At 49.7% G+C, this 26,236-nt stretch overlaps 1 protein-coding gene across 1 annotated transcript; it reads left to right on the top strand.

Moving 5' to 3' along the window:
- The first annotated feature begins 114 nt into the window (after positions 1 to 114).
- SPINT1 (serine peptidase inhibitor, Kunitz type 1) lies at positions 115 to 19,191 on the top strand. The gene is given in 12 exon segments (XM_009576032.1): positions 115 to 255; positions 258 to 561; positions 10,040 to 10,191; positions 11,488 to 11,626; positions 12,750 to 12,920; positions 13,624 to 13,650; positions 14,606 to 14,731; positions 15,662 to 15,712; positions 16,706 to 16,876; positions 17,603 to 17,659; positions 18,817 to 18,877; positions 18,879 to 19,191. Coding segments are annotated over 12 exon segments (1,494 nt in total). The 3' UTR covers positions 18,973 to 19,191.
- Positions 19,192 to 26,236: the final 7,045 nt, after the last annotated feature.

Genomic DNA, 26,236 nt, shown 5'->3' with positions numbered 1-26,236 from the left:
CGCTCGCCCCGGGGTGGCATGCACCTGGATACCTTCCCTTTTAGCTTCATCTATCTTCTCCTTTCCTTTAGGAAAGGATTAAGGACTCAAGGCAGTGAGGATCGGGGTGCGAAGATGGCCAGAGGGAGTCCAGGTCCATGGTTTGTGCTCTGGGTCTGCTTGGTGCTGGTGGTGAACTTCGGCGAAGGGCAGGAAGAAAAACCTTTCGGTGAAACGTGCCTGGAGGACTTTACGGCAGGGGGGCCGGATTTGGGGCGGTGCCGGATTTGGTGCTGGATACAGACGCCTCCGTCCAGAATGGAGCCACCTTCTTGTCGTCCCCCATGGTCTCTCGGAGCAGGGACTGCATGAGAGCCTGCTGTAAGGACCCCGCTTGTAACCTGGCTCTTGTGGAGCAGGTCCCGGGCACAGAGGAAGACCACATCCAGGGCTGCTTTCTCCTCAACTGCCTCTACGAGCAGGCTTTCGTCTGCAGGTTTGCCAGGAAGATCGGCTTTCTCAACTTCTTGAGGAAGGACGTGTACGATTCCTACCTGGCAATGCAGAATCACAGATCTAGTGGTAAGGTGCCCATAATGAATCTCTGCAAACCGGGGCTGGAAGAGCACTAATGGCCACTGGTGCCAGCTCCTCCAGCCGTCATTTTGTGCAGCTCTACTGCCAAATGGTTGGGATAAAGCGATGTTAAAGATGGGGTTTCTATATGTCCCTCTGCCGCAAAGGTTTTCCCTAACTTTTGATAAACTCACTTAAGAGCTGTGCCTCAGTTTACCTATTAGTAAATGGAGAGGGACTTGTTCTTTAACCTATTTTAAGCGGGTGGAGCGAGTGTTTACCAAATGCAGACTGAGTTTTTGATACTTGACAATGTAGAGAAAAAGGTATTGTTTTTCTTCTCCCTCCCCTCAGGCCTTTGAGGTTGGAAAGTGAAATCCTCTAAAAATCTACACATCACCCGCGTTTTAAAGGGCTGCATTAATCTCTTAATTGCTCAGGGGCTGGAGGCAGGACGCAATCCACTTACTTACCTTTCATTTTGCCACAGCCTGAATCTTGTGAGCAGCAGCCTGGATGGTGAGGTGTCTCGGTATCGTTCTGCTTGTTGGGGCTGGTCCTTGCTGCTGGGGGAGGAAGAGAGAGCAGCTGGGGGAGGCTGATTAGAAAACTCCCCCTTTGGAGGTGGGTTTCTCCTCCCCAGCCCCTGGTTCCCTGCTCTGAAAGATTGCACCTGGACCTAGAAAACCAGGTGGAAAACAAGCTAATCTGGAGCTGGCTGCCTGCCACATGCTCTGCCGTCTCCAAAGAAATGCAGTGTGTTCAGAAACGCTGAAAACACGGCAATTCCTCCTTTTGCCTCCTTCTTCCATGTTTTGGAGGAAGCCTAACGAGGCTGGGACGTCTCTAGCCTGGCTGGGTCTTTGGCAATCATAAAGAGTTTATTATATGTTGATGCCTGGGCAGGGCTGTTAGGGGATATCTGTATGGGTAATCCTCCTCACACCCCCTCCCAGCCCACCCGTGGTGAGGAAGGAAAGGATCTGTGAAGATGACAAGGGGAGGGTCCAGGTGGGTGCATGGGCTTGGGCTCGATGGCGTAAGCTGAATAGGTCTTTGATCTTCTGCTGGGATGTGCCAGCCTGTGAGCCTTGTAGGTGCTGGAGGTGTGAAATGGCACTAAACCCCACACTGACCACTTTTGTCCGTCCTAAGTAGCAGTGTGGGGCTTTCAGAGCAGGGCACGGCTCCTCTGGAGCAGCCCTTGGGTGGTGCTGCTTTAAGCAGCAATGTCGCAGAAGTGGTCCTCCTGTCCTCTGTCCCTCCTAGTTGCTTCCCAATGCATTTTAGGACCTTCTGGTAAATCTCTATCCCACTGTTGCAGTAGTTGTCCTGCGTCTCCATTCCAGGCTCAAAATCTTTCCACAGGAACTGCAGTTAGCAAGGAACTGAAGCCCACGTCACCAGGACTGGAGGTGACATGCTGGCAGCTGTCTGAACTCCTATATGCTTTGTTGTAGGAGGAAAAGGGAATGCATCATCTCCAGTACATCCTGATTTCACAAGATTAGATTAAAATACAATGTACTGTTGAGCAATTCAGTCTCTTCACCTCTGTGGACCAGCACCCCATACAAGGAGACTGCAACCCCCTCCTCCCTGGGCTGGTCCCAGGGCCTGGCATCGCATGTGTGCGGGTCTCTAGAAAGTGTCCCTGGGTCACTGAGCTCTCCGTGCCACCAGCGGTGCTGTGTTTGCCAATCCACGGCACCTAGCTGGAGCATCCCAGCCGTCGATACGCAGGTGCTGCCTTGCAAACCATCCCTAATGCTGCTTTCACAGATGCTGGGATGGCTGCGGTGCAGCAGGAAGACCCAGAAGGGCTTATCAGTGAAAAGTGAAAAACATGCCAAAAATGCTGCTAGGGATACTCTGCCTGCCGAGGCGGGCATGCCCCTCCTCGCTCACGTGGGGCTTGCGCCACGATACCGCTGCAGGTGTAGGAAGGGCTCGGTCCCTTCTACACCCCGTGTTTGCACTCTCGGAGGGTGCAGGGTGCCAGGCAGGTCTCCAGCTGTAGCGACAGACACTGGGAAGCTCACTACTTCGTGTTTGGATCAGGCTGCAATGCACAGCATGCTGTGCTTCGATGGGAAACTTGTTTTCTTCCTCTCCTGAAATTTTTAGGCATTGTCTTTGACTGGTACCAAAAGCTTTCTGAATCACCTTGAATGACATCGGAGGGCTGGCAGGAAAAGAGACGAAGGACTATTACTATTTATTAAAGCAGAGCTGAAAAGGAGTTACTTTACTGGAGAAATAGCAAATGGAGGAGGCCAAATGAAGGAGCCTCTGGGCACTGAGCGTGTCCACCTGGCATCATAAGGGAGCTCTACAGCATTTTTGCTTCCAGGATGCCTGGAAGAGGCCAGGTGAAACGAGCGTTAAGGAAGCTGTTTTCGGCAGGTCAGGTTTTCCTCCTAAATGTTTACAGGCAAAAAATCTTGGCCCAGGTTTCAGACTGGAGACAAAACTGTCTAGTCTTCCTGCTGTATCGCTGTTAAAATATGAAGGTCTGTGGCTGCTCTGGAGCCCAGGTTATTGTCAGCCCCCTGAGACTGGCTCTGAAGGTCTGCAGAAAGCTTATATGCTGCTTTATCACCCATCCCTTTCCTTTATGTGCTGCTGTCAGGTGTCCTAGGAGCCTTTAGGGTATGCCCATGTGGCAATCTTCAGATGTCCTCTGCAATAATGAGGATTAAAAGCATGTTTTTTCTGGTGAATAGTGAAATATATATTTAGTGATCCCAGTGGATGACATTAAACAAAAATGCCACACATTGCTCCCTGTAGTAGTAGTGTGGGTCTTGCAGACCTGTTGAATTAAGAGGTCAGGAGGAGACTAGATAACACTTGAAAGAGAGAGCACGGCTGGGGGCTGCTGAATGGGCAAATTTAATCTTGGGGTGTTTCCAGAGCCTGATAGAAGTAGCTGAAAGCTGGGAGAGTATCACGGGGGAAGCACTGCGTGTGCTTGGCCTGTTCTTGCTCTTGCTCGAGCATCCACAGCGAGACTGTTGGCAACTGAACACAGCGACAGAGGCACCCCTGCTGTAACCCACTGTGGCCGCTCTTACGGTGCTATGACTTCAGGAAACCCTGTACAGGGAACAATGAATACAGCTGAAATCTAGCTTCTGCACATCATCTGAGCATACTTTCAGTATTTTGGAGAACATGAGCTTCTGAGTCCTTTATAAGCTGGTGACGACAGCTTGGCTCTGTCTCTCACCTGTTCCAGCTAACATACAGCCTGAAGTCTCTGATGTTATTGTTAAAAGGCACTATCCTCTTAAATGATTCCCCAGCCTGAACTTTGATGCGAGTTTTCTGCCTGGCTCATTTGGGAGGGGCAGGCTCACCATGCACTTTATTGGTAATAATGGAGCCCAGTGTTTAAGTAACTACCCCGAGCTTATTCTGGTCTAGGCAAACCAGTTCTGGGTGTGAAACTGGAAAATAACCTCCCTGAACCTTTGTCCGTTTCTTGAACTGAACCTTATTGTGGTGGTTGTGAAATGCTCGGTGACACTCTCCTCCTCCTGTTGAATTCAGGGCTTGTGAGTGGGAGACGGGAAGCGCTGGGGAACCGCAGGGTTCAGGATGCGTCTGCTCCTGCCTCACCGTGGAGAGAGATTTGCAGGTTAAAACTTCGGTAATGCATTCAAAAAAGAGAGCTCCCCAAGTTTGAAGCTCATCCCTCTTCAAATGTTTGGTCCCGCGCTGGTTTCCGTTCTGCGGACACAGTGCAACTAAAATGAGCGGTGCTGGGACCCTGGCCGGGGCTGAGACAGGTCAGGTCACGGGTCTCCCCTTGGCTGATGTTGCTCATTCCTGAGCCAGCTGCTCGTCCTCCAGCACCCAGCTCAGGCCAGGAGAGGGGGAATTGCACGTTCAGTACCCACGGCACAGATTCAGAGGCTAATGCGTACTGGAAAGGCCCTCGGAGACCAGCCGGTCCAGCTCCCTGCTCAGAGCAGGTGATGAGCAGCTTCCACTCCACTTGCTGTGAAATTACTGTTTGTCATGCAGAATTTACTGAAGTGCCACATGTTGTGGCTACCTCACATCTTGTCTCTGGAGCTATTTAAGGAGACCGGAGGAACAAACCGATCTTTACTAAAATGGCACAAAGACCCGCGGGAGAGTCTTTCCCTCTGCCCGCTAAAGCAAGTCGGACTGGTTTCCCGCACCCTGAGGAAGGACGGAAGGAGCCTGGCAGCAGCAGCAGATTGCATTATTCTAAAAATATAATCCGTTCAGTCGTGCTGTATTGTTTTAGAGAGGTTAAGTTGACTTGCTGTGTGCACCTCTTACAAACCACTACAGAAACCTCTAGAAATTAATGCTGAGAGCTGCTGGGCTCTGCATGAGATGTCAGAAAACTATATGGCTTTATCATGACTGTATTTGCTGCCCAGCCAGGATGAATCCCTGCAGAAAGAGCCTGTATTTCTCTTTCTCCAGGCACTATGTTGCCTTGCCTTGTTCCCTTCTCCCTCTCCCCCTCCTCAGGCAAATTAACACTGTAGCAGCAGCAGCAGCATCCTTCATTACCTTTGCCTGTTACAATGGAGAGTTTTCTACTGTGGATGGGTGAGATTTGAATGAACCCTCCCTGAAAGCTCTTCGCTTTTGAACGACTTCCCTGGAAGCAACGCAAGAGCAGAGCTTTAGCATTTGTGGGGAGAGCTGTGCTGCTGCCCGCCTCTGCCCGCTTGCTTTTGCAGCAGGCAGGCTCAGCTGGCTTCTGACGCTTGAGATCTCCGAGGTTGTGTGTCTCACGGATGCTGGAATTTGGGTGCCCTCATTTCTGCTCCTGTCTCTGCTACTGGCCTGCCCAGTGGCTTTGAGCAGTGGCTTTTGTCCTCAGTGGGCTTCTTCCCCTCGCAGTGCCTCGGTGTCCCCAGTGCAAGCCGCACTCGTCTCGTTTGTAAGCTGCTGCTGCAATGGCAGGCAACAGCGGGCTGTAGGAGCCCCGCAGTGACCGTGAGAAAGCTTTCCAGCTCTTCCTAGCGGCAACCTCAAATCATTCTGAGGCATTTTCAAGCATTGCTTTATAGTCTCAAGTACGCAGGGTGTATCTGCATGAGCGCTGGAATGGAGGAAATCTGGTTTTCTGTGAATTTGTGTCTCGAGGGCAAGAGCTGGTATCTGAGCTGCAAAAGAGAAATCCCCAAACTGGGAGCTTTGCAAGTGCTTTCTGCTGCGGGATTTCACTGGTGCCTGCATGTTCGGATAGCGAGGTCCCTAGTGGGGTCTCTCCCCCCACCTAGATGCTTACTTTTGCAGCCCTTATAGGAATTTAATATCTTTTAGATTCCTGTTCCCCCATCAACTTTGGTTCAAGTTTACTCATTGTTAGAGGTGAAGCCAGACAAACCACTGACTGCACAAAGCCTTAAAACTAGACGAAATTTTTAAAAAAGAAAAAAACATGGACTGAGGCATGAATACACTGTGTGCCATATAAATTTGTTTTTAAGCATTTTGGATTTACTCTATCAAGCTTTTCTCCGGGATCATAAAGAAAAGATATTTCACCTTCCGATGTATTTTATAAATGGAAGCAGAAGTTGTCACTTAATGATGTGACTCCAGGAGCATGTGTTCCACAGTAAAGAGCACGACACAGAACAGCATCATAAAGCTTTACTCTCCCTGTTAATTAGAGAGTTTTACAGCAGAAACTTGCCGTAGTCAAAAGAGCATTATAGCAAAGGTAACTTCCATTTTTCAAACAGACTTTCAGAGCAAAACAAACTGAATGGAGAATGTCCCTTCTATAAGCTGTTTGTTGATACTCACCCTGGCTCAGTCAGCACTCGGTTATCATAGAGTCATAGAATAGTTTGGGTTGGAAGGGACCTTTAAAGGTCATCTAGTCCAACCCCCCTGCCGTGGGCAGGGACATCTTCAACTAGATCAGGTTGCTCAGAGCCCCGTCCAGCCTGACCTTGAATGTTTCCAGGATGGGGCATCTACCACCTCTCTGGGCAACCTGTGCCAGTGTTTCACCACTCTCATTGTAAAAAATTTCTTCCTTATATCTAGTCTAAATCTACCCTCTTTTAGTTTAAAACCATTCTCCCTTGTCCTGTCGCAACAGGCCCTGCTAAAAAGTCTGTCCCCATCTTTCTTATAAGCCCCCTTTAAGTACTGAAAGGCTGCAATAAGGTCTCCCCAAAGCCTTCTCTTCTCCAGGCTGAATAACCCCAGCTCTCTCAGCGTTTCTTCATAGGAGAGGCGTTCCACCCCCCTGATCATTTTTGTGGCCTCCTCTGGACCCGCTCCAACAGGTCCATGTCTTTCTGGACATGAAGCTCAGGTGGACAACAGCCACGTTGCCACTGAAGGCTTCATATAGTCAGTGTATCAGAAATAGTCCAAAGTCACTGAGCTTTCAGATGTCCTGAGGAGAAAAGGGAGAGACTTGAAAATGAAGTCCTTCATTTCTAGTGGGAGTTCCTCCTTGGCAGTCACTGCACATAAGCAAATACTCTGACTGTTTTTCTGGAGGTGAGGAGGGTCCAGCAATTTGGCTAATCAGAGATGGAATCTGGACAGGTTGCTGACCCATTGATCAGAACCAACCTTTTACTTCACCATGCAATCCACAACCCAAAGTAATTAAATTGACCTGTGGAGAAATATGTGGCCTGCAATTTTTTTTAATTTAAGTGTACATGCTTAAAAATTATAAGGAAAAAACATGATTTGGGGTTGTTGTGAGTTAATGACCGGCCTCTGCAGTGCTGAAGAACTGGTCTTTCCCTTGTGCAATCGCATCCACCTACTGGGCTCACCCTGGCAGGAGGGCGGCAGGGAGCAGGCTGCACTTTTCCCTGGCAAGGTCATGGTGTTTGCCTGGGAGGAACGGCAGGAATGTACCCCCTTTCCAGGGCTCTGGGGCTGTTTTTCCCTGTTTGGTTTGGAAGGTGTTGCCAGCTCCAGTCATTGCTTTCGCCTATGAATGTTCTTGTGGCAAGATCACTTGAAAATAAAGCGAAACTCCCTTTATTTGTTCTACTGGCCCTGCTCAAAACCAAGAGGTGCCAGACTTTCTTGGCCCTGCTTGGCGTCTTTCAGCAAGCAGTCTTTGAGCCTGATTGAGACAGGACCCATCACTCTGGGATGCAGCCCTGAGGGAGGAGCAGCAGGGAGGTATAGAATCATAGAATCATAGAATCATTAAGGTTGGAAAAGACCTCTAAGATCATCAAGTCCAACCGTTAACCCAACATCACCATGCCCACTAAACCATGTCCCTAAGTGCCTCATCTACACATCTTTTAAATACCTCCAGGGATGGTGACTCTACCACTTCCCTGGGCAGCCTGTTCCAAGGCCTGACCACTCTTTCAGTAAAGAAGTTTTTCCTAATGTCCAATCTAAACCTCCCTTGGTGCAACTTGAGGCCATTTCCTCTCGTCCTATCACTAGTTACTTGGCAGAAGAGACCAACCCCCACCTCGCTACAACCTCCTTTCAGGTAGTTGTGGAGCGCGATGAGGTCTCCCCTCAGCCTCCTCTTCTCCAGGCTAAACAGTCCCAGTTCCCTCAGCCGCTCCTCATCAGACTTGTGCTCCAGGCCCTTCACCAGCTTCGTTGCCCTTCTCTGGACACGCTCCAGCACCTCAATGTCCTTCTTGTAGTGAGGGGCCCAAAACTGAACACAGGATTCAAGGTGCGGCCTCCTATGCCTCACCCAAAGCTGAAAGGACACCAGGGTGGGCATCTCTGCTTGTGATGCAGGTATTGTCTTCCTGGCCTCTTTCAGCCCAGCTGGGTATTCTCTGCCTATTTTAGTGGTTGGATCAAGCTCGACAATATGAGCTTGATCCCATATTGTTCCCACCCAATACTTACACGAAAAGATGGAATAAAAGATAAAACCCGTGACAGACTGCAGAGAGCGCACAGACTGGTGCCATAAATGTAACCAGAAGCCCTGCAGCTGCACAAGCTAGAAGTGGCTGACCCCTTCTCACACAGTAAAACCGCAGCCCCGTCAGCCCGGCGATGAGAGAGATAAGCTGCAGGGCTGCAGCTGGGGAGCAGGCTGCAGGGGGATCCTCCGAGGGCTGGCGCGCACATAACCCTCCCCGATTCTGCAGCCGAAGAGGCTGAGCGCAATGCTCGAACGTGGAAACAAGGGAAGGTTTGTTTCCCCTGTGACTTTCTGGTGGCAGCAGCATTTGTAAGACCAGGATGGAATGAATTATGTCTTCATTTGGTAAAAGATACTAGAAAATAGAAGATTCTGGGTAGATTTGTGGTAACTGATCTGGAATACGTGTTGCAAAGCCCTCTATCCTACTGAATTTAGTGATGAAAGAACTAAACCGTAGCTTGTTTTGAATGTCAGGTTTATTTGTATGTATGCCTTACATTAAAGGTCCCTTAAGTAGGCTCTAGCAAGAGTCAGCCGCTGGGACCTGAATCCAGAAACGCTCAAACAGGAAATTCGGAACAAGTCCACAACAGTGAAAATAATTAGCTGATGGAGTATTTTTCTTAGGGGTTTGGGCACTAACCCTCTTGTTCAGTCACAGTCGATATAACAGTGTAATGGTAGTGTGATTGATATCTAGCTTATAAATGACGATCGATGCCTTTACAAAAGACTCGGGCTGAACTTGAACGTTGAGTCTTGGACTTGGTACAGGCACTATCATGTGGAGTTTTATGGGCTGAGCTATGCAGGAAGCCTGCGATCAGAGACGTTCAGGCCGAAAGGCGTTCTGAGTCAGGCTCAATGGTGTCGTTGTGTAGGCTGTTCTTGCTGGCACGGGCAGGGATCAGTTTTCAGCTCTTACACTTACAGTCTGGAAAAGTGTTTCATGGATTGTGGAGGCTGCTGGTAAGCTAATCCGTGGAATGGCACAAAAATAATGATCTCATGAATGGCATTTGTGTGCTTTTTTTAAGGCATGCGAATCAGAGAGCGGGGTGGAAGATGAGGTGGAGGAGGGATATTTCCCATCCAAATCCTGCGTTGCATAGCTCTGGTTAAGTACGCTAACATAGTGCTTAGCGATGGTGGTAGGAACAGTGAGAGTCAGTTCCACATTCTTCAACACCCACATCAGGTCATCTCCTTAAGCGAAGGGTGGAGATTGCTCTGTGCTGTTTTGCGAGGATGTGGTCCGACGGTCAGAAGCACAATGGCTGCAGCCACAGGGACACCCTCTTACGGTGGTTCCTGTGGGCAGAAGCGGTCAGGGAGCCAGCTGGCTCAAAGGCACTACCAGAGTGGGTTGCGGAGTTACCAAATTAGTGAGGGCAGTAATAACGGTATTGATTGCCTGTTGCTCGCTCAGGCTGCAAGAAGCACAACTGTATAAAAGCGTTTCCCTTTCAGTGGTTGAAGTCTGTACTGATTTAGCCTGGAAGAATCCCTCTCCCATGTCTTCCTGTAATGGAGACAAGGACTGGACCCTTCAGCCTCTTACCCAAGCCGTGTTCTGCGTTTCTTCTGCAGATGACCATCCTCCAATAGCCCGCACTGGCATGGACCTGAGGGTACAGCCAGGGGAGCCAGTGATGCTGAGAGGCACAGAGAGCACGGATGACCGAGGGATAGTCAGCTATGAATGGAAACAGGTCCTCGGCGACCCCTCTGTGGAGATGAAGGTAGGGAGCTGCAGGAAGGAAGCAGCTTGCTCAGTGTCACCTGTGGTCTGCGCTAGGTTGGGCTCTCACAGCCACTGACTTAGAGGTCACCTTGTCCTTCCCTCCTCAAGCCAGTCCACCCACGAGCCTGTTCCCAAAAGCTATGGAGCACTCCTCGTGGTTGCTCCCACCCTCTCGCACACTACTGGGACGTGGCATTTCTTGGCCTCATTGGGTCTCAGGCTCCCTGCACCAGGATGCCATCTCAAACCTTCCCGAGCAACACCTGATCTGCCTGGCTGGGAGCACCCGAGAGGGCAGCAGCTTCGGTGCACGAGCTGCCTCTGCTCCCAAGCTCCAGTGAGGGGCCTGCCCTTAGTTTTGCTTTGCTCCGCTTTGGTGCTTCTCCTCCTCTGGCTCTGAATAATCTAGTCTCAGGCTCTGCTTCTGTTCTCCTGGAGTTTTTCCTGGACTTTGCCTCTCTTTAGAGCATAGGTTCCTCCTCCTATTTTAACTGAGCTGGAGCAGAAGTCATGTCTCCTGACTGACACCAAGATCTCTGGGGTGTGAACACTGCCTATCTGATAGATGTTAAATGTGAATTGTGGCTTTAGAAGAGCTAATGATTACTGTTAACTTCTGCAAAATGCTCTGGAAAGCCTTGGAGCTCATATGGAGCTCTTGTGGCACCTTTTGGAAGAATTAGCAAATGAGTGCATCAGGCCCACCGCTGATGGGTGCTGAGGTGGCTGTGGAAATCTGGAAGTGCTCCTTTCCTTTTCCCTTCCCTTAGCCCAACAAAAGCAACTTTCAGGGGAAAAAGAAAAAAAAGAGTCCTCTATTAGAAACCTCTCAGCAGGCAAAGAAATAGGCACTCATTTCCATCTCTAAAACTAAATATACTTGTCATATTCAAAATGAAAAAGTATATGTGTTTTAAATACACTTAGCTTATTTCCTATGTACTAAGTAAATGATTCATAATAGGTTTCATTTTTAAAAAAGTAAAATAAAAACTACAGGTATTTCAGATATTCAGAATACTTCAGGTATTTACAAGATTTTTATTTTCGCTCGTGCCTTCACAATGACCCAAAATACAAAATATTTAATTACGCTTGTGGTAGTTTTTTTCTCTGCTATTCCAGCTGGGTACCAGCCCATGGATTTGGGGGGATGGTATAGCACTGAGACATGTTTCATGCCAGACATCTGCTTGGGGGTTTCCATCCATAGGAATATGGGCCTTGCATGGCTTCACTCACTCCCTCATTAGAGGTGCCTTCTTCTGCATAAACCTTTCTTTTACATTCTCAGAAGCACGAAGAAGATCAGGTAGAAATCTCCAACCTACAGGCGGGGATATACGTCTTCCAGCTTACTGTCACGGACACTGCACAACAGCAAGACTTCACCAACATCACCATCATGGTCCTGAATTCTGAGCAGACTGAAGGTGAGCCTGACCCCACGGATGGCTAGCTGGAGTCCCCAAGCCTGGGTGCTGCTCTGGCATTGCTGGTGCTCTTCTCAGAAGGGTAGGTGGGAAAAGAGCACAACCAGGAGACCGGACTTGCATGTCAACTTTTCCCAGTAAAAGCCTGCACCTGACCAGTAGTGGAAGGTCTCCACATTCATAGTGGTCTATTTTAGGGTTTTCACATCCACTTGCAGAAGAGGTGGCCTGCAATATAACCCCATCCTCTCTGCATGTCATTGCCCTCTGCTGGGTGACGCCAGAGTGGCTGAAGCCCAGGGTGCAACTTGCGTGTAAGGCAGGAGAACCTGAAAGGTCTTGTTGACTCCATGGTTTTGCTGTGAAGGCCCTAATTCCCTTAAGCTGCAGGATAGGTGGAGCCATCTGCATGACATTCAAAGTGTCCCTGGCTTTATTTATATGTTTTACTTTAAATGGCCTTGTTTAATGATCAAAATGTTCAGCATTACAAATGCATTAGGAGCAAGGAGTTCTTGGACAAATGGTTGACTAGTAGCTAAGCAGGGAATTTCTCCTCCTACCACAGGTACCATGAAAATATAAGAACAGCCACGTCAAGTGACACTAATGGTGTGTCCAAAATCCAGTACACTGCATCCAACAGCATCCAGAGGTTGATACTTTGGAAAGAGTACAAGAATATGACATGCTATCACTAAATCCCTACTATGCTTGGCTAGTCCCCAGGCAATTTGCAGCTGGGAGATTTTTTAAGCAGAAGATGGTGTCTTTGTGTTTAATAGCCATGGATGAATCCCTTTTTGACCTCATGTAATCTTTGCACAGCAGTAACATCCTGAAGCAAGGAGTTTCACAGCTTAACTATGTGTTGTGTGGAGAAGCAGCTCCTTTTGTTTTATGCATGTGGCACCTTCTAATTTGATTTTGTGACCCTGCCTTTCATATAAGAAAATATATACCATGATTTCCTACTCACTTTCTCCGTGCTGCTCAAGATTTTATAAATCTTTCAGACAAGTGTCCACACTGTTGACGAACTTTCCTTTGGAAGATTTTCTCCTTTGTATATGTGAAGGCAAAGCAAGCTAACCAGAGCCTTTTATGTTAACTTTCTTCATAGAGCATTGTTTGACTCCTAAGAAGGTGGGTTGGTGTCGGGGATCTTTTCCACGTTGGTTTTACAACCCAAGCCTTCAGCAGTGTGAGGAGTTCATTTTTGGCGGCTGCAAGCCCAACAAGAATAACTACTTACGGGAAGAGGAGTGTAAACTTGCCTGCAAGAATGTTAGAGGTGAGTCTTCTTCAAAAGTCAGCCCCCTCTTTCTCATAGGACTGGAATGACCCTGTGGGCAGGTGCTGCAGCTTCTTGGCTGGCAGCTAGTTAGAGCCCGGAGAGCTGAGGAGACCGGGCTAATTATGGATGGGGAGTCCTAGTCTTACACTGCCAACATATCTGACCCAGCTCCTGGAGCACCGCTCCCCTGGTCAGAGTCCCTGCTGTGTCTCTGGCTGCAGAAACTCTCACCAAACCTTCGTGTCACATCTGAAACCTAAATTCAGCATTGTGCTGTGGGGGGAGCCAGAAGTGCTTCACTCCCAAAACGAAATTAATCTTCCTCCTTGGCACCCTTTTAGCCAAGTCTGAGAATGACTTAGTGCTGCCTCAGATAAACGGGCTGAGCCTCTGCCAGGCCCTTTGCGGTGCACAGCTTGAGGAGGAATCAAAAGCCTTGGAAAAGAAAGACCGTTTGGGAACGCTCTAGCTAGTGGTGGGAAGTTCCCCTGTGCTCCTCCAGGCCTGCCTCACGTGGGTACTACTCATCTGGGGTCTCTGGGTGGTGGGTGTCCGTATTTCCCCTCCCTAACCCCTACAGGGCTTGCTTCCAGAAAATATGCACTTCTTAGGTGAGATATGAAGGCAATATAAAGCTGGTCTTGAGCTGACAAAATGATGTGGTGGTAAGTTTATTTTATTTTTCCTCTTGTCTCTGCAGGTTCTGTTGGTGGGCGACAACAGCCAGGTGAGCCTCCCATACCACCGTGTAACCCTGCTGGGAGCTCAGGCTCAGTGTCTCACGTCCATTTCTGTGGCTTTTGATTAGCACTCAGTCACTTGTGGAAAATGAGGCACTGAAGACTGATTTCTTTACTAAGCCTTTCACTTTCATGTCATAGGATAATTCAGGTTGGGGATTACCTCTAGAGGTCATCTGGTCCAACCCACTACTCAAAGCAGGGCCAGCTTTGAGTCACATTGGGTTGCTTAGGACTGCATCCAGTCCAGCTTTGGGTATCTCTGACGAAAGAGATTTTATACTTTCTCTGGTCAAACTGTGCCAGTGTTTGATGACCCTCGTTATTTTTTTCCCCTTATATCGAATCACTTTCCCTTGTTGCAACTCTGTCTGTTGCTGCTCATCTTATTACTGTGCACCTCCAAAATGAGTCTGTTTCTGTCTTTTCCATAACCTCACGCTAGGTCTTGTGCTCCAGCCCCTTGCTGAGTCTCTACTGGATTCACTCCAGTATGCCAATGTCTTTTGTGCACTGGGGAGCTCAGAACTGGGCACAGTACTCAGCACTTGGGACCACCTCTGGAGCAGAGAGGAATAACCGCTCTCTTCCTTGGCTCTCGCAGCCAGGTTTCAGTTTGGCTTTCCTAATTTAATCCCCCATGCTCGGGCAATGCCTCCATATTCTTCCGGAGTAGCTCATTCTTGCTTCCACCTTCTGTGTACTTCTTTTTTGAGAGGAAGCATGGCTGTTCCCAGAGCAATGTTTCATTTATAAACAATAAATGATTTTTTTTTTCTTTTTTTTTTGTGTCCAGGGTGGCACTGAAAAGAGAACTTAACCAATCTGCCTTGTTTCTTGTTTGCCAGCCCTATCAGCAGCTTTTAAGTCCCTCATAAAGCATCTGTGTGGCAGGGAGAAGCAATGAATTTTAATGAGCTATCTGAACTGTTTCTGATGCAGTGTGCAATGGGAACTGTCAGTCCCCCTTCTTCAGATGCAAGGATGGCTGCTGCGTTGATGCCTATCTGGAGTGTGATGAAACGCTCGACTGTGCAGATGGATCGGACGAGATGTATTGTGAACAATGTAAGTACTTCAAGTTCTGGGTTAGACAACTTAGTATCTGCCCAGGGATGAGTGCAATATAAGTTACAGGTGTTGACTCAGTGCTTTTTGGTGCCTTCTGTTCTTATCTCCTGACCCTGTATTACCTCTTTCCGCAGTATTGTATTTGCAGGTTCTGCCATCTCCCATATCTCTGCTGACTGCAAGAGCTGATCTTCCTTCTGGGATGTTTCCTGGCCCTTAAATACTCTTCGACTCTCTTCTCTGCACCTGTCTGTAAGACTTCAGAGCCTGTCCTCCCCTCCCCTTCCAATATTTTTCTCACTGAATGACCTTACCTGCTCTCCTAGAGTTCCTAGGGAGATGGAAAATGAAACCATGATTTCTCCCAGTCTGTCCAGTGTCACAGTCCCCTTAACATCCTCACGTTATGCTAATGTAAATGCACAGTGGTGAGCTGCCCAAGTCTGCAATCCCTCCTCCCTCCTTTTGTCTCTCCCTCCCTCCCTCTTCTGATAGAATTCCCAGTCTCTTTCCTATACGTAGGTGTTTTGTTGCCTTTTTAGGTTGCAAGCATATGATTCATCTCTCTTGCCCTCTTATATCCTACACTAGTGCTCTTTCACACTTCTTAAAGCCTGGAGTGATAGCAGTTTCCCCATACTTGATGGAAAAAGGAATAAGAAAGCAGCTTTGTTTTTCTTAGTTTTGTCTCTGTATTTGTGGAACAGAAATTGGGAATAGTTTGTCATTATTACATTTTATTTTTCCCATGTTCCTCTCATAGCTTCGAGATATTCAAGAACCTCAAATTTTATCTCCCTTTCCCTGGCTTGTGATAGCAAAGGAATGTGCAGGAAAGCCCTGTCTGCCCATGTCTGCATGGACAGAGGCATTTCTTTTGTATTCAATTGGTGAGAGAAGTTTTAACATGAAATGTTTCTCTTGCAGATGCTCGTGAGTTCAATAGACTGCAAAAAATCAATGTCACACATAAGCAAGGTATGTACTGTCTGGAGCACCTAGGCTGACATCTACCACCTTTTGGTTTTTTCTTCAGTCTGTTATTTCATGGTAAAACTGCTTCTCTGTATAATTTCAAAAACGGGTGTAGCATCTGGCAGTCCCTGTACTAAAAATGAGCAAGGGCCTGCAAAAAATCAATGTCACACATAAGCAAGGTATGTACTGTCTGGAGCACCTAGGCTGACATCTACCACCTTTTGGTTTTTTCTTCAGTCTGTTGTTTCATGGTAAAACTGCTTCTCTGTGTAATTTCAAAAACGGGTGTAGCATCTGGGCGGTCCCTGTACTAAAAATGAGTAAGGGCCTGTTCTCTGACCTTGAGGACAGCTGTTTATAGCAGGCTTTCACTCTCCTACCTAAACTTTTTCCACCCAAGCAGGTCTCGTGCATATTGCCTGGTGGGCACAGTACCTGGCCTGTACAAAACCCTGCAGCACTTTTTTGGAAATAGTGCAAACCAAAGCAGTGTGGGGGACACAACAATGGCATAATACAAGTAATCATATGCCTGTGCTCGATCCCATACCTTTGCCTTGTTTGTACTAGTGTAGACAGTGGCACTATCACTGGGCTGAAAGAGTATATCCCGAGTGAACTTAAATGCAGCTTGCTTGTAGAGGAGACCCGAGCAGAACTGTGGTTTCTGTATGTCCAGGCTTTTCATGTTCTCTTCTGCCTCCCGAGGAGGACAGGTCATTTCTGCAGGGGATAGAATCCAAGGTCCAGCATGACTGCACACTCCGATGTTCCTTTTTCCTCCTTGCCAGTCGGGTTTATGGGCAGGTGGCAGCTCACCCTGGTAATGCCAATTTGAGCAGCTGGCAACTGGGCAGCGGGGACCCAAGAGCCACTGCTCTGGCTATGGATTCCCTCTACCATGGTGCTTGTGCTCTTCTGTTGTGAGCAGAAAATGTTGCTGCTCTGGCAACACACTGCTTGGGCTAGAGCACTTCTGCCTTCCTTTGCCAGGTCACTGTGTGGACTTGCCTGATACTGGACAGTGCACCGAGAGCATCCCCCGCTGGTACTATAACCCATTCTCTGAGAAATGTGACCCCTTCACCTACGGGGGCTGTGGTGGCAACAACAACAACTTTGAAGAAGAGGAAGAGTGCATGAAATCATGTTCAGGCATCACAAGTAAGCAGACATAGGGAGGGCTGGAGTTTTACTGATCAAACTATGAAAATCACTGGAGATTAAATTCTGTGGTCCCAAAGAGGCAGTGACATGGGAGCTTTCAGTCAAAGCAGCTCAGCTCTCAAACCCTGGCCATGTCTCACGGTGTTCTTCAACATGACCGGTGGCTTACGGGGAACGGTGTGTATCTACAGCATCTTTCGGCAATGCAGCCTGTCATTTCTCAGAGCTGGAAAACATTTTGGGTGCTGATGTTGAAAAAGGGACAGAGGAGGATGACAAAACTAACCAGAGTTACGGTATGGCTTCTCTAAAGAGAATCTAACTTTCTAGCTTGGCGCCAGTTCTCCCCAAGTGGGAGGGGAGAAATTAAGAAAATCCTCAATGACACATATTAGGCAGAAGTTTTAAACAACCAAGAGGGAAAGGTTTACACTGTAGAGCTTTGTACGTGTTGCTGTGGAGGCCAACAGCTGAAACAGGAGGAATTCTGCCAAACTGTTATCTGTTAGGAGGTAAACTACCGCTGCTTTTCTGAAGTGCCACCCTCAGCCACACTGTGCTTCACAGCCTGCCCTGAGAGCTCAGTACCATGGCTGTCAAGAGGGATGCTGTATGCGTTCCGTCACTCCAGAGCACTGGAAATATGCTCCTCAGAAACCTGTCTTATCCCTTGTTCCCAACCTTCTTTGTAAAACTTTTTTCCCCTCTCTGCTCCCAATTCAGAAGCAGATGCCATTGGCCGGAGATGGGAATCATTTGAGTCCCAAAGGGCTATCTTAAGTGAGTAACAGTTTTTCCTACAGATCTTGCTTGTTGCTTTTACCCTGTCCTGAAAAATATTTTGTCTTTCCTTGCAAACAATAGCCTTCCCTCCCACCCGCCTTTTGAAGCTGAGGGAGCAATGTGGGATTTGTGGGATGCTAGCAGTGGCAAGAGATGCTTCTGTGCACTGTGCATCTGTGGTCCAATTTCTCCATTGTCTGTGACTCAGTAGCTCATATCAGAGGCTCCTGATTTTCCTTCCATCAACTTGTATGAATGCTCCACTGTTCAACATCAAAAAATGGCAAGTAAAATTCTTCCTAAGGGCCAAGTTCACATAAGGACCACTAACTTCTGCAAGAAAGAAGGCCCAAGTGGGTATGTGAATAATGTTGGGTGCTAGACTGTGGGGAAATCTGATGACCCTATACACCCTCTCTACAACTGTAAAGAACACCAAACCTATTGAATTACAAGTTCTTAAAAGAATATCATGTTAAGGTTGGTGTCCTTTCACCACAGAGCTGTAAGGCCTCTTTCTTCAGCAGAGACCTCCTGAAATTATACACTTCTGTTCTTCAACCCTAGAGATTGATTTAATCTTCAAATTCACACCAGCTCTCAAATGCATCACGTGACTGTCTCCACTGATGATGCAGGAGTTTGGTTGGCTGTAGAAGACCAAGTGCTCACAGCATTGCTACGAGCTCTTTCCCCACAAACTCAGCCTATCCACCATAGCTCACTCCGACAGCGTTATCCCAACCAGGAGGTGCTTTTTGTGACCACCCCTTGGTGGCCTCCCTGTTGACATATGAAGCAAGGCCAGCGTTGCAGAAGGGCTTGATATTCATAGAGGTGTCAAATGGCCAAGCCTGCCGAAGTTACCGAATAGCCTTTAGAGGGCGTGGTGCATCTGGGAAATGATGGGAACCATGATTTGGGAGAGACAGGCTGGCTATACCCTGGCCATACCCTTATGCCATGTGGTTGCCTTCTTTCTTCTTTGCCCAGTTGTGCAGTGACCACCCTGCTGTCAGGCCAGCTAGTGCCCACCTCTTCTCTTTGCCAGCACAGCTTCTGCAGCAGCTTTTGTGCTTGCTTCTTCCTGACTGCCCCTGCTGCATCAGAGCTCGTGGAGCAGCCCTTCTAACGTGTTCATGTATCCCCCGCAGGTGTCTTTGAGGTAGTGATTGCCGTGGTCCTCGGGATCTGCATCATGGTGGTCCTGGCGATGCCGCCGTCAGCCGACCACTGCTACCAACTCAACCCTCTCCACCACAGAGGACACTGAGCATCTGTTTTACAGCAGTGCCACCAAACCAGTCTGACCGACAGCCCCTCTCTCTCCAGCCCAGCACTGGGGCACTCCCCAAAAATTCCGGAGTTCTGTTTTTAGCCACGGGCCTGTGCCTGAAGGACTCTTTCTCTTCGAAGACATTTGTAGCATCAGGCCAAGATCTAGCCATGATTTGGCAGTACTAGTGTTTGTGATTGTCTTGGCTAAATGGCTGCTCTGGAAAGTGAGGATCTGGGAGCATTTTGATGCTCTCTGATGTCTATCCCTTCCTAACCTCAAACAATCCAGTGACACTCTGAATTACATCTTTCTTCCTGCTCAAACCCGGAACACAACTCAGCTCAACTTACTGAAGAACCCTGGGACTGGATCTGTGTAGCGTTCACGTTGGTGAATGGTGCAAGCTCACCGGAGCCAGCAATTTTTTGTTTGCAGTGCCACTTTCTTCCACCCAACGTCGTATTTTCCTCCCTTTCCCCCAGTCCTCTGTAAGGTGGCCCTGCCTCCCGGCAGCCCTCCTGGTCCTGGTGAGCCTCCTGAGGGCTGTGAGATTCACATAACTGTCCAGACCTGTTCCAAGGGCCCTGTGACTCTCTCCAGTGGTTCCTGTTTTCGAGATGGAAGGAAACAGAAATACCTGCTTTAATCACTAGGCTTTGTTTTTTAACAGCAAAGCACACTTAGATTTTTTTCTGCCTGGCTGCCATGTTACAGCCTCCTATGTACAGTACGTGTCCATTTTCTCTCTGTGAGTTGCCCTGGTTGCTTTTCCAGTGTTTGAACCCAAACACATTGAGAAAATATCTATTTATTCTCACATGAAAGGATAGGAAATGTCCCTACTTTTTCTGCTAATGGTGAGAGGAGGGTGGAAGGACTCACCTCCCTCGCAGTTGGACCTTTGCTGCAGCTTTGATTTTACTGCGCTCTCCTCCGAGCACGCAGCCTGACCTGAGTCCCTGGCATCTCCCAGAGCACAGGAGTGGGCTGGATACCGCCAGCTAATGTCCCCGGGCTTTCTCGCTCCTGCTGGCCCGTCCCTCCCGGTGCAAGATGAGCCCAGCCCCGGGAGGTCCAGAGCTCATCCCTGGCCCCATGGCAGCGTGTGACATCCCCGCTTCGGCGAGGTCCCATCTGTTTCCCCGTAGGCTGTTTGCAGTGAGATCTGTTCTGCTGCATCTCTGCTGTCCAGGCTTGTACCTCTGGGAGCTGAGGACTTCTGTTGGGGGCAGAAGTTGCTATTTCTGAAGCGCCTGGTACGCTTTGTCGGCTGTGGGGTTGGCGCCAATCCCCAAACTTCCAGTGCCTGCTGCTCTTGGAAAACTCCTGCTGTGAAGAGAGAGGAAATCGGCGCATGTGTGTTTGCATGTGTGTGTGCGTGCGCGCGTGTGTGTAAGGAGCATAAATCTATGTACAGACTTTAGGTTAAATGCTTGGACCCTTTCAGGGCTGAGGGCAGAGTGACTCTGGAAGGCTCTGGCGAAGCCATGCCCAGCTCAGGGCACGGGTCAGGTCCTCTCGAGTGCAGCTCCAGGAGAGCTGCCTCGTTGGGCCGATGCTGGAAGGGAAGAAAGCGCAGCCCACAGCCTGCTGGCAATCTGACGGCACGCTTCTCCCCGTCACGGGCATCTGCCTCAGTGTCCCTGGGGCTGGTCAGATTCCTCCATGGCTTTTCATGATCTGTCTCGTATCGTGTCTTCCATCTCTTTGTTTTTCCCACAGCCTATCATGGCCTATGCAATAAGCCTAACATCTTGATTCATTTTTTTTGTGCGCTCACTCTGATAATAAAAAGGAATTGTTTGTCTTATCTGACTTGGGAGTGGTGTCTGAGAAGCAATGACCCGCAGAGGGGGCAGGTACCGTTCCCATGCCTGCTATCTCGCACCCTTTCATCTGCCCAGACTGCGGTAGCTCAGGGGAGAGCGCTCGGGTGTTGCTGCAGCTGCAGCGGTCCCATGGCTTGGGGAGGGCTGGGAGTGGGGGATGCGACGTGTGTGGATACCTGGAGAGGCAACTACCACGTGAGGTGTGCTGGGATTGAGATCATTACCCACTAAGTCACCCAGAGAGCAAGGCAGGGTGTAACCTGAAACTGGGTTCCAGCTGGTCAGACTGGTTTGGGGTTTGGGTCTGAAACCAAAAGCAGACACTATTCTTCAAACAGGAGTTGCTCTAGCTGTGTCTCCAGGCTGGTGATCGCTCAGGCACTGCAATGTCAAGTTAGCTAAATGTAAATTTGGCTAATCGGCAATGGATATGTATGGGAACCAGGCGAACCTGCCCCTGCGTCACTGACCTGGCAGCGCTGGGCCTCCAAACGCTGCTCCACAGCGGGAAGGCTTTCTCCCCTGCGCTCTGTTCCGATGAGGGGCTTGCTCTGTCACTACCACCTCTCTCTTCCCCCCACCCCCCCCGTCCTGCCGTTTCCAGCCACTTATGCCTACGTTATCCCCCATGTCCCCTGAAGAGCTGCCCCAGGAGCAGCTCTCTGCTGAGCCGTGCTCTGCTCGGCCGACGGGGTCACCAGTCCCGGCACGGTGCGGGTAACCCCTGGCGTGAGAGTGCTGTTTGAAACCAAGACTGCTTCTCTTGATAGTCTCCAAAGAGAGAAGGCTATGCATATTACAGTCTCTTTCACTTAAAGCACATCTTTGTGTCTCCTGGTGTTAGACATGGCCCTGATGGAGTCTGCAGGTCCGGCCAGAGCCTTCCCCTTTGCTTTGCAGCTTGCAAAGTGCTTTCTCCTTCTTGCCCAAAAAGCCAGAGGGCAGTGAGAGGGGCCGTAGCGGTGGGCGAAGGGGCCAGACCCCGCTCCCGCGTGGCACCCGGCGGGCACCCTCTGCTGCAAGGGGAGCTGCTGCTCCCCTGCCGCTCCCGGGGGGACGGGGGCCGTGAAGAGTGCCACCATTTCGGTACAACATGACCCAGGGAAGCTCAGACACGCAGCCGGCACCGGCACCGTGCCGCACGCCCACACCTGTAACCGCGCACGCCGGGCGTCTGCATTCCCCGGGTTTTACCGTGTGGGGTCACTCGGGCTGCGCCAGCTGCTCGTGCGTGGGGAAAGGCCCTGCACCCCTGTGCCCCCGGGCGTCCCACCCGCCTTCAGTCCACGAAACAAGGGTTTCTGCTCTCCGGGAAATCCCAGCTCTTTAAAATGGGTTTGTTTTTCAGAAGAGAACGGAAGCCCAGATTTTGAAAATTTCTGCAAAACCCAGATTTTGAAACTTTCTGCAAAATGAAAATCCTCCTCCTCAAAAACCAGAATGGAAGACTGCGTCGCTGTCAGCTGATTCAGAAACGTTTTTCGGTGAAAACTGAGCTGCCTTGTTTCACTGGCTGCGCCTGACGGTGAGCAAATCCTTGCTATTCCCCCAGCTGCGGCCAGAAACAAGCAGTTAGGTGAAGTTGTTGGTTGTTTTTGGGCAGAGCTGCTCCTCCTGGCACAGGGCTCCCCAGCGTGTCCCCCCCGAGCCCACCGCCCCCGCACAGCCGCTCTGTGATGCAGGAGGCTCCCGGGGGTCCGGAGCTGGCCCCTTGCCCTTGCAGTGCGTACAGGCAATGTCTTCCCCACCGAGGTCAGTGTTTTCGAGGGAGCCAAGCTCCTGCCAAGCCCCGGGAGCTGCTGCCCACCGTGCTGCTCCACCGAGGGAAACCTGCTGCCTCCTCACAAGTCTCCGGCCTGAGTTGGTGGTGGCCTCCACCTCTGCGGAAGGAAGACCATTGAGCCTCTCCTGACCAGCAAAGCTTTAGACCCACCTTGCTCCAACTGTCAGGAAGGAGAGCTTGCCCGAGCTTTTGGCTGAGTTAATCCCAGCGGGCCGGAGAGGACCTCGCAGGCTTTGTGTGGCTGCTGGGCTGGATTAGGAAGCATTAGCTCACAGCTAAATATCGGGTGTCTCCGGCTTCCCTGTGGCACTATGGCTCTGCAAATAAACAGAGCAGCCACCCCGGCACAACAAGGGATGGCTCCACAGTGGCAGGCCAGAATATTGTCCCCTGCACAAAAGCCACAGTGATGTGATACTTTCTGATAAGTTACTTTAGCTCTCTGGCCTAATTTATTGCTTAAGGAAGAAATTATTTTGGTTTTGAGGTCGAACAGTTCATTCAGGTTAAAAACAGAGCTCTAAAGCTGGGGGGAAGAGGGAACGGGGTTGTCTGCAAGCTCTGCATAATCTAAAGAGAAATCTTGAATGTCGTTTTCCCCCCATTACTGCAAGCATTAGGAATGACCAGATTTGCTCCTACTGCAGTGTGCTTTGATCTCCTAAACAGAGCAGACGCAGATTTGAAGTGCCACGGCTAGTCCGGCATGTGGGAAGCAAACATTGCTTGCTAAAGTAGTGCCCGTGTGGGAAATAGCCTGTGAAAACTTTCCAGACACTCTTTTTTTTCTCCTTGAAGAAATTGGAAATACTCTGCCTTGGTCATCAAGCACAGAACTGCATGTTACTGCTTATAGTCACGGAGAAATACAGTCAGCTATAGAAATTATAGCAGATCCGATCTCTTCTGCAGCATGTAAAAGGGCATAGAGGAACCTTTCTGCAAGGAAGCTTGGCTGACCAGTGTCACGGGGAAATGAGTGTTTCCTGGGCAAGGTGCCACCTGAGGCGTGACAGAGTTTCTGTGGCCCTTAGTCAATGGTTGCCTCTCCGAGATGTCCTCATCTCCAGCTGTGTCAGGAGTTTTGAAACTTACCATCGGTTCCTGTAACAGCTCTAGGAGGTTTCGCAGAGGGCAGACCCAACGTTTAATTACGGTCTTCGCTAAGTTGCCCAGAGCCAGCCAACATGAGAGGATATACAAAATGACAGCGAGCAGTTGACGGGAGCTGCAGAGGCCAGGAGCCCTGCTGGAGCCAGCCGGGCGCTCCGGCAAGAAGAGGGGAAATTTTCCACAAGTCTCGGTGCAGACAAAGTGTCTGTGTCTTTGTTCTCTGCCCTGACACACCTGACACGCATGCCGGCTGCTTCAGGATTGTTAAAAAATATTTGTGACCGGTTGAAGCAAAGCGTTGGCCCAGGAATTTGAGCTGCTGGGACTCCCCCCCAGCCAGAAACTCTTCTTTAAATTAAACGATAGTGTCCCTCTCACGTAGGCATCGTGGGAGCCCTTCCCTCCCCCAGCTGCACCCCCCGGGGACCGGAGCTCTGCTGCCAGCCTCCTGCCCCACCGCCGGCTGCGGGCTGCACTGCTGCATTTTTTATTCGTTATGGGGTTATTGTTCAGCCAGAGCAGCTGCCCGGTGTGGTTTGCCAGTTCCTTTGAGATGTCCACAAGAGGGGGCAGCAATATCTTAATATCCCACCCAGTGTCGCCTTAGACACCGTACTGTCACACCAGCAGGGACATTGTGCGCTGCTGAAGTTGGGTGCTAAGATGTGAGATGCTCTGGGCCTCTGTGAGCTCCATAGGATGTGAGGTCCCGTTCCCTTCCTCCCCATCTAGGATAATGTTATGGGCCATATTACTGTACTCCCCCTGGTCTCGAAGCCTCATAGCCACCTGCAAGGCAGCGGAGAGCTGGTACAACCTTCAGCAGAACAGAGAATTGACCTCAGGTCTCCCAAGCCTCTTGTGGGTCCTCTGGGTCTGCTTCCCTTCGGTTTTGTATGGGTTATACAGAGCCAGCCCCAGCTCCCGGGGTCACCAGTCCAGCAGCAAAAACTTGCCAGTGAGACTTTAAAAAAAATGTACGTGGGTGCTTCTCCCTCTTGTTTTTTATCTGTTTGGATCAGTTTCCCAGATTATTTTGCTGACTTCTACTCCTCCCCCCAACACACACACTATGTTTTGAAAGCAATAAGAGATTTTTTTTTCCTATAATCAGAGGACTTCAGGCAGAAGAGCCTTCATTAAAACCAAAGCAAGCCAAAACAGTCCTTTTGTAGAGTGTCATCAAATTTGGAAGCTGGTAGCCGTGTCTTCCAAGCCTCACCACACAACCCTTTTCTCTGCTTTGGCTGCAACTCTATATTAGAGGATGAAGGAGCATTTGTGACACACTCGAGGAGGCTTAACGACCGAGGCAGATGCTTTGGGGAGCTGTGGGGTTGTTGCATGGACAGTGTGGCTCCGCAGCCGAGCAGACGGGAGCTGCTGCCGAGGATGCAACGCTCTTATTCTAATGTCCTCGCTAGAGGTTTTTGGTGCACAAAGTTTCTGTTAAACCAGTTTGAACTGGTTCTCTCTCATATTTAGAAACTATCCCTGCTTATGCTGTAGAATTACACCCTGTCAACTAATCTTCCTTGCCCTCTCATCCTAGTATTTTGGGAGAGGGGGAAGTCTTTTCCCCTTTACCCCAAAGCCTGGGCTAATCTGTTTTAAACGGAAAACAGATTTGCCCAGGAATTGCCTCTTGCCTGCCATGTCTTCTGCTAACTGATCCTTCCACCACCCCTCTGCGGCTCAGCCATGCAATTTCCACCCTCCTTCCACTTATCTCCCTGTTGAGCTGCTAAGGGACGGATCAGAGACAGGATCTGCTCAGAGCACAACCCCATAGATAAAGGGAAGAGCTGGCACAATGTGTGTGCCCAATATCATTCTTCCCATCACCTTGTATACGCACATTCCCAGCCAGCAAGGCTTTATCTTCTTTCTTTTCTGCTGCATTCCCTTCACATTACTGTCTTAAGCACACAAGGCTGTAAAACCCATGCAAATACCTGGCCGTCACGAAAATGAGTAAGCATCTGAAGGACTCTGCTTGGAAATAGTCAATGTAACCAAACACTGCCATTTGAATACTGAAAGTGTCATGTACTGGAGAAACTTCCACTGTTGGCCAACCCTGGGGCAACTGGGTGAGGTCCAGAACAAAGCCCAAGCACCAGGAAAATGGCTATTTGTTTTCATCAGTATTTTTTCACCACTAGGCTCCTCTTCCTCTGCAAGGCCCTGGATCCAAGGAACCGATCTAAGATCTCGCATGCTGTACCTCACAGCTGATGTTTCACAATCCACTGCAACTTCTCCCAGGGTGCCGAATGTGTTTGTCTCCATGCTTTGGAGGTGAGATGGGCTCCATCGCGTGGGCGCTGGTCCTCATATCGCCAAGCACCAGCCAGGTCCGCTTGGTGGGACAGGCTGGAAGGGACGTTCCGATTTTCTGCTGGGTGAGCTTTCCGCTGGGCTGTTCCTCTGTGTTGGTGGGAGCTTCCAGGCGAGGGTGCAAGACAGGGCAGGACGCCTGGGTGAGCAGCAGCCTGCAGAGCTGATGGTGAAAACTGAGCCCAAAGGAGCAGCTCAGCATTACCGCTTGGTCTGTCCTACAGCTAGCC

The sequence above is a fragment of the Fulmarus glacialis genome, unplaced genomic scaffold, assembly GCF_000690835.1.
Source record: "Fulmarus glacialis isolate BGI_N327 unplaced genomic scaffold, ASM69083v1 scaffold6534, whole genome shotgun sequence".
NCBI lineage: Eukaryota > Metazoa > Chordata > Aves > Procellariiformes > Procellariidae > Fulmarus > Fulmarus glacialis.
The sequence above is the reverse complement of the archived record's forward strand: the minus strand, read 5'-3'. Positions and strand labels throughout refer to the sequence as shown.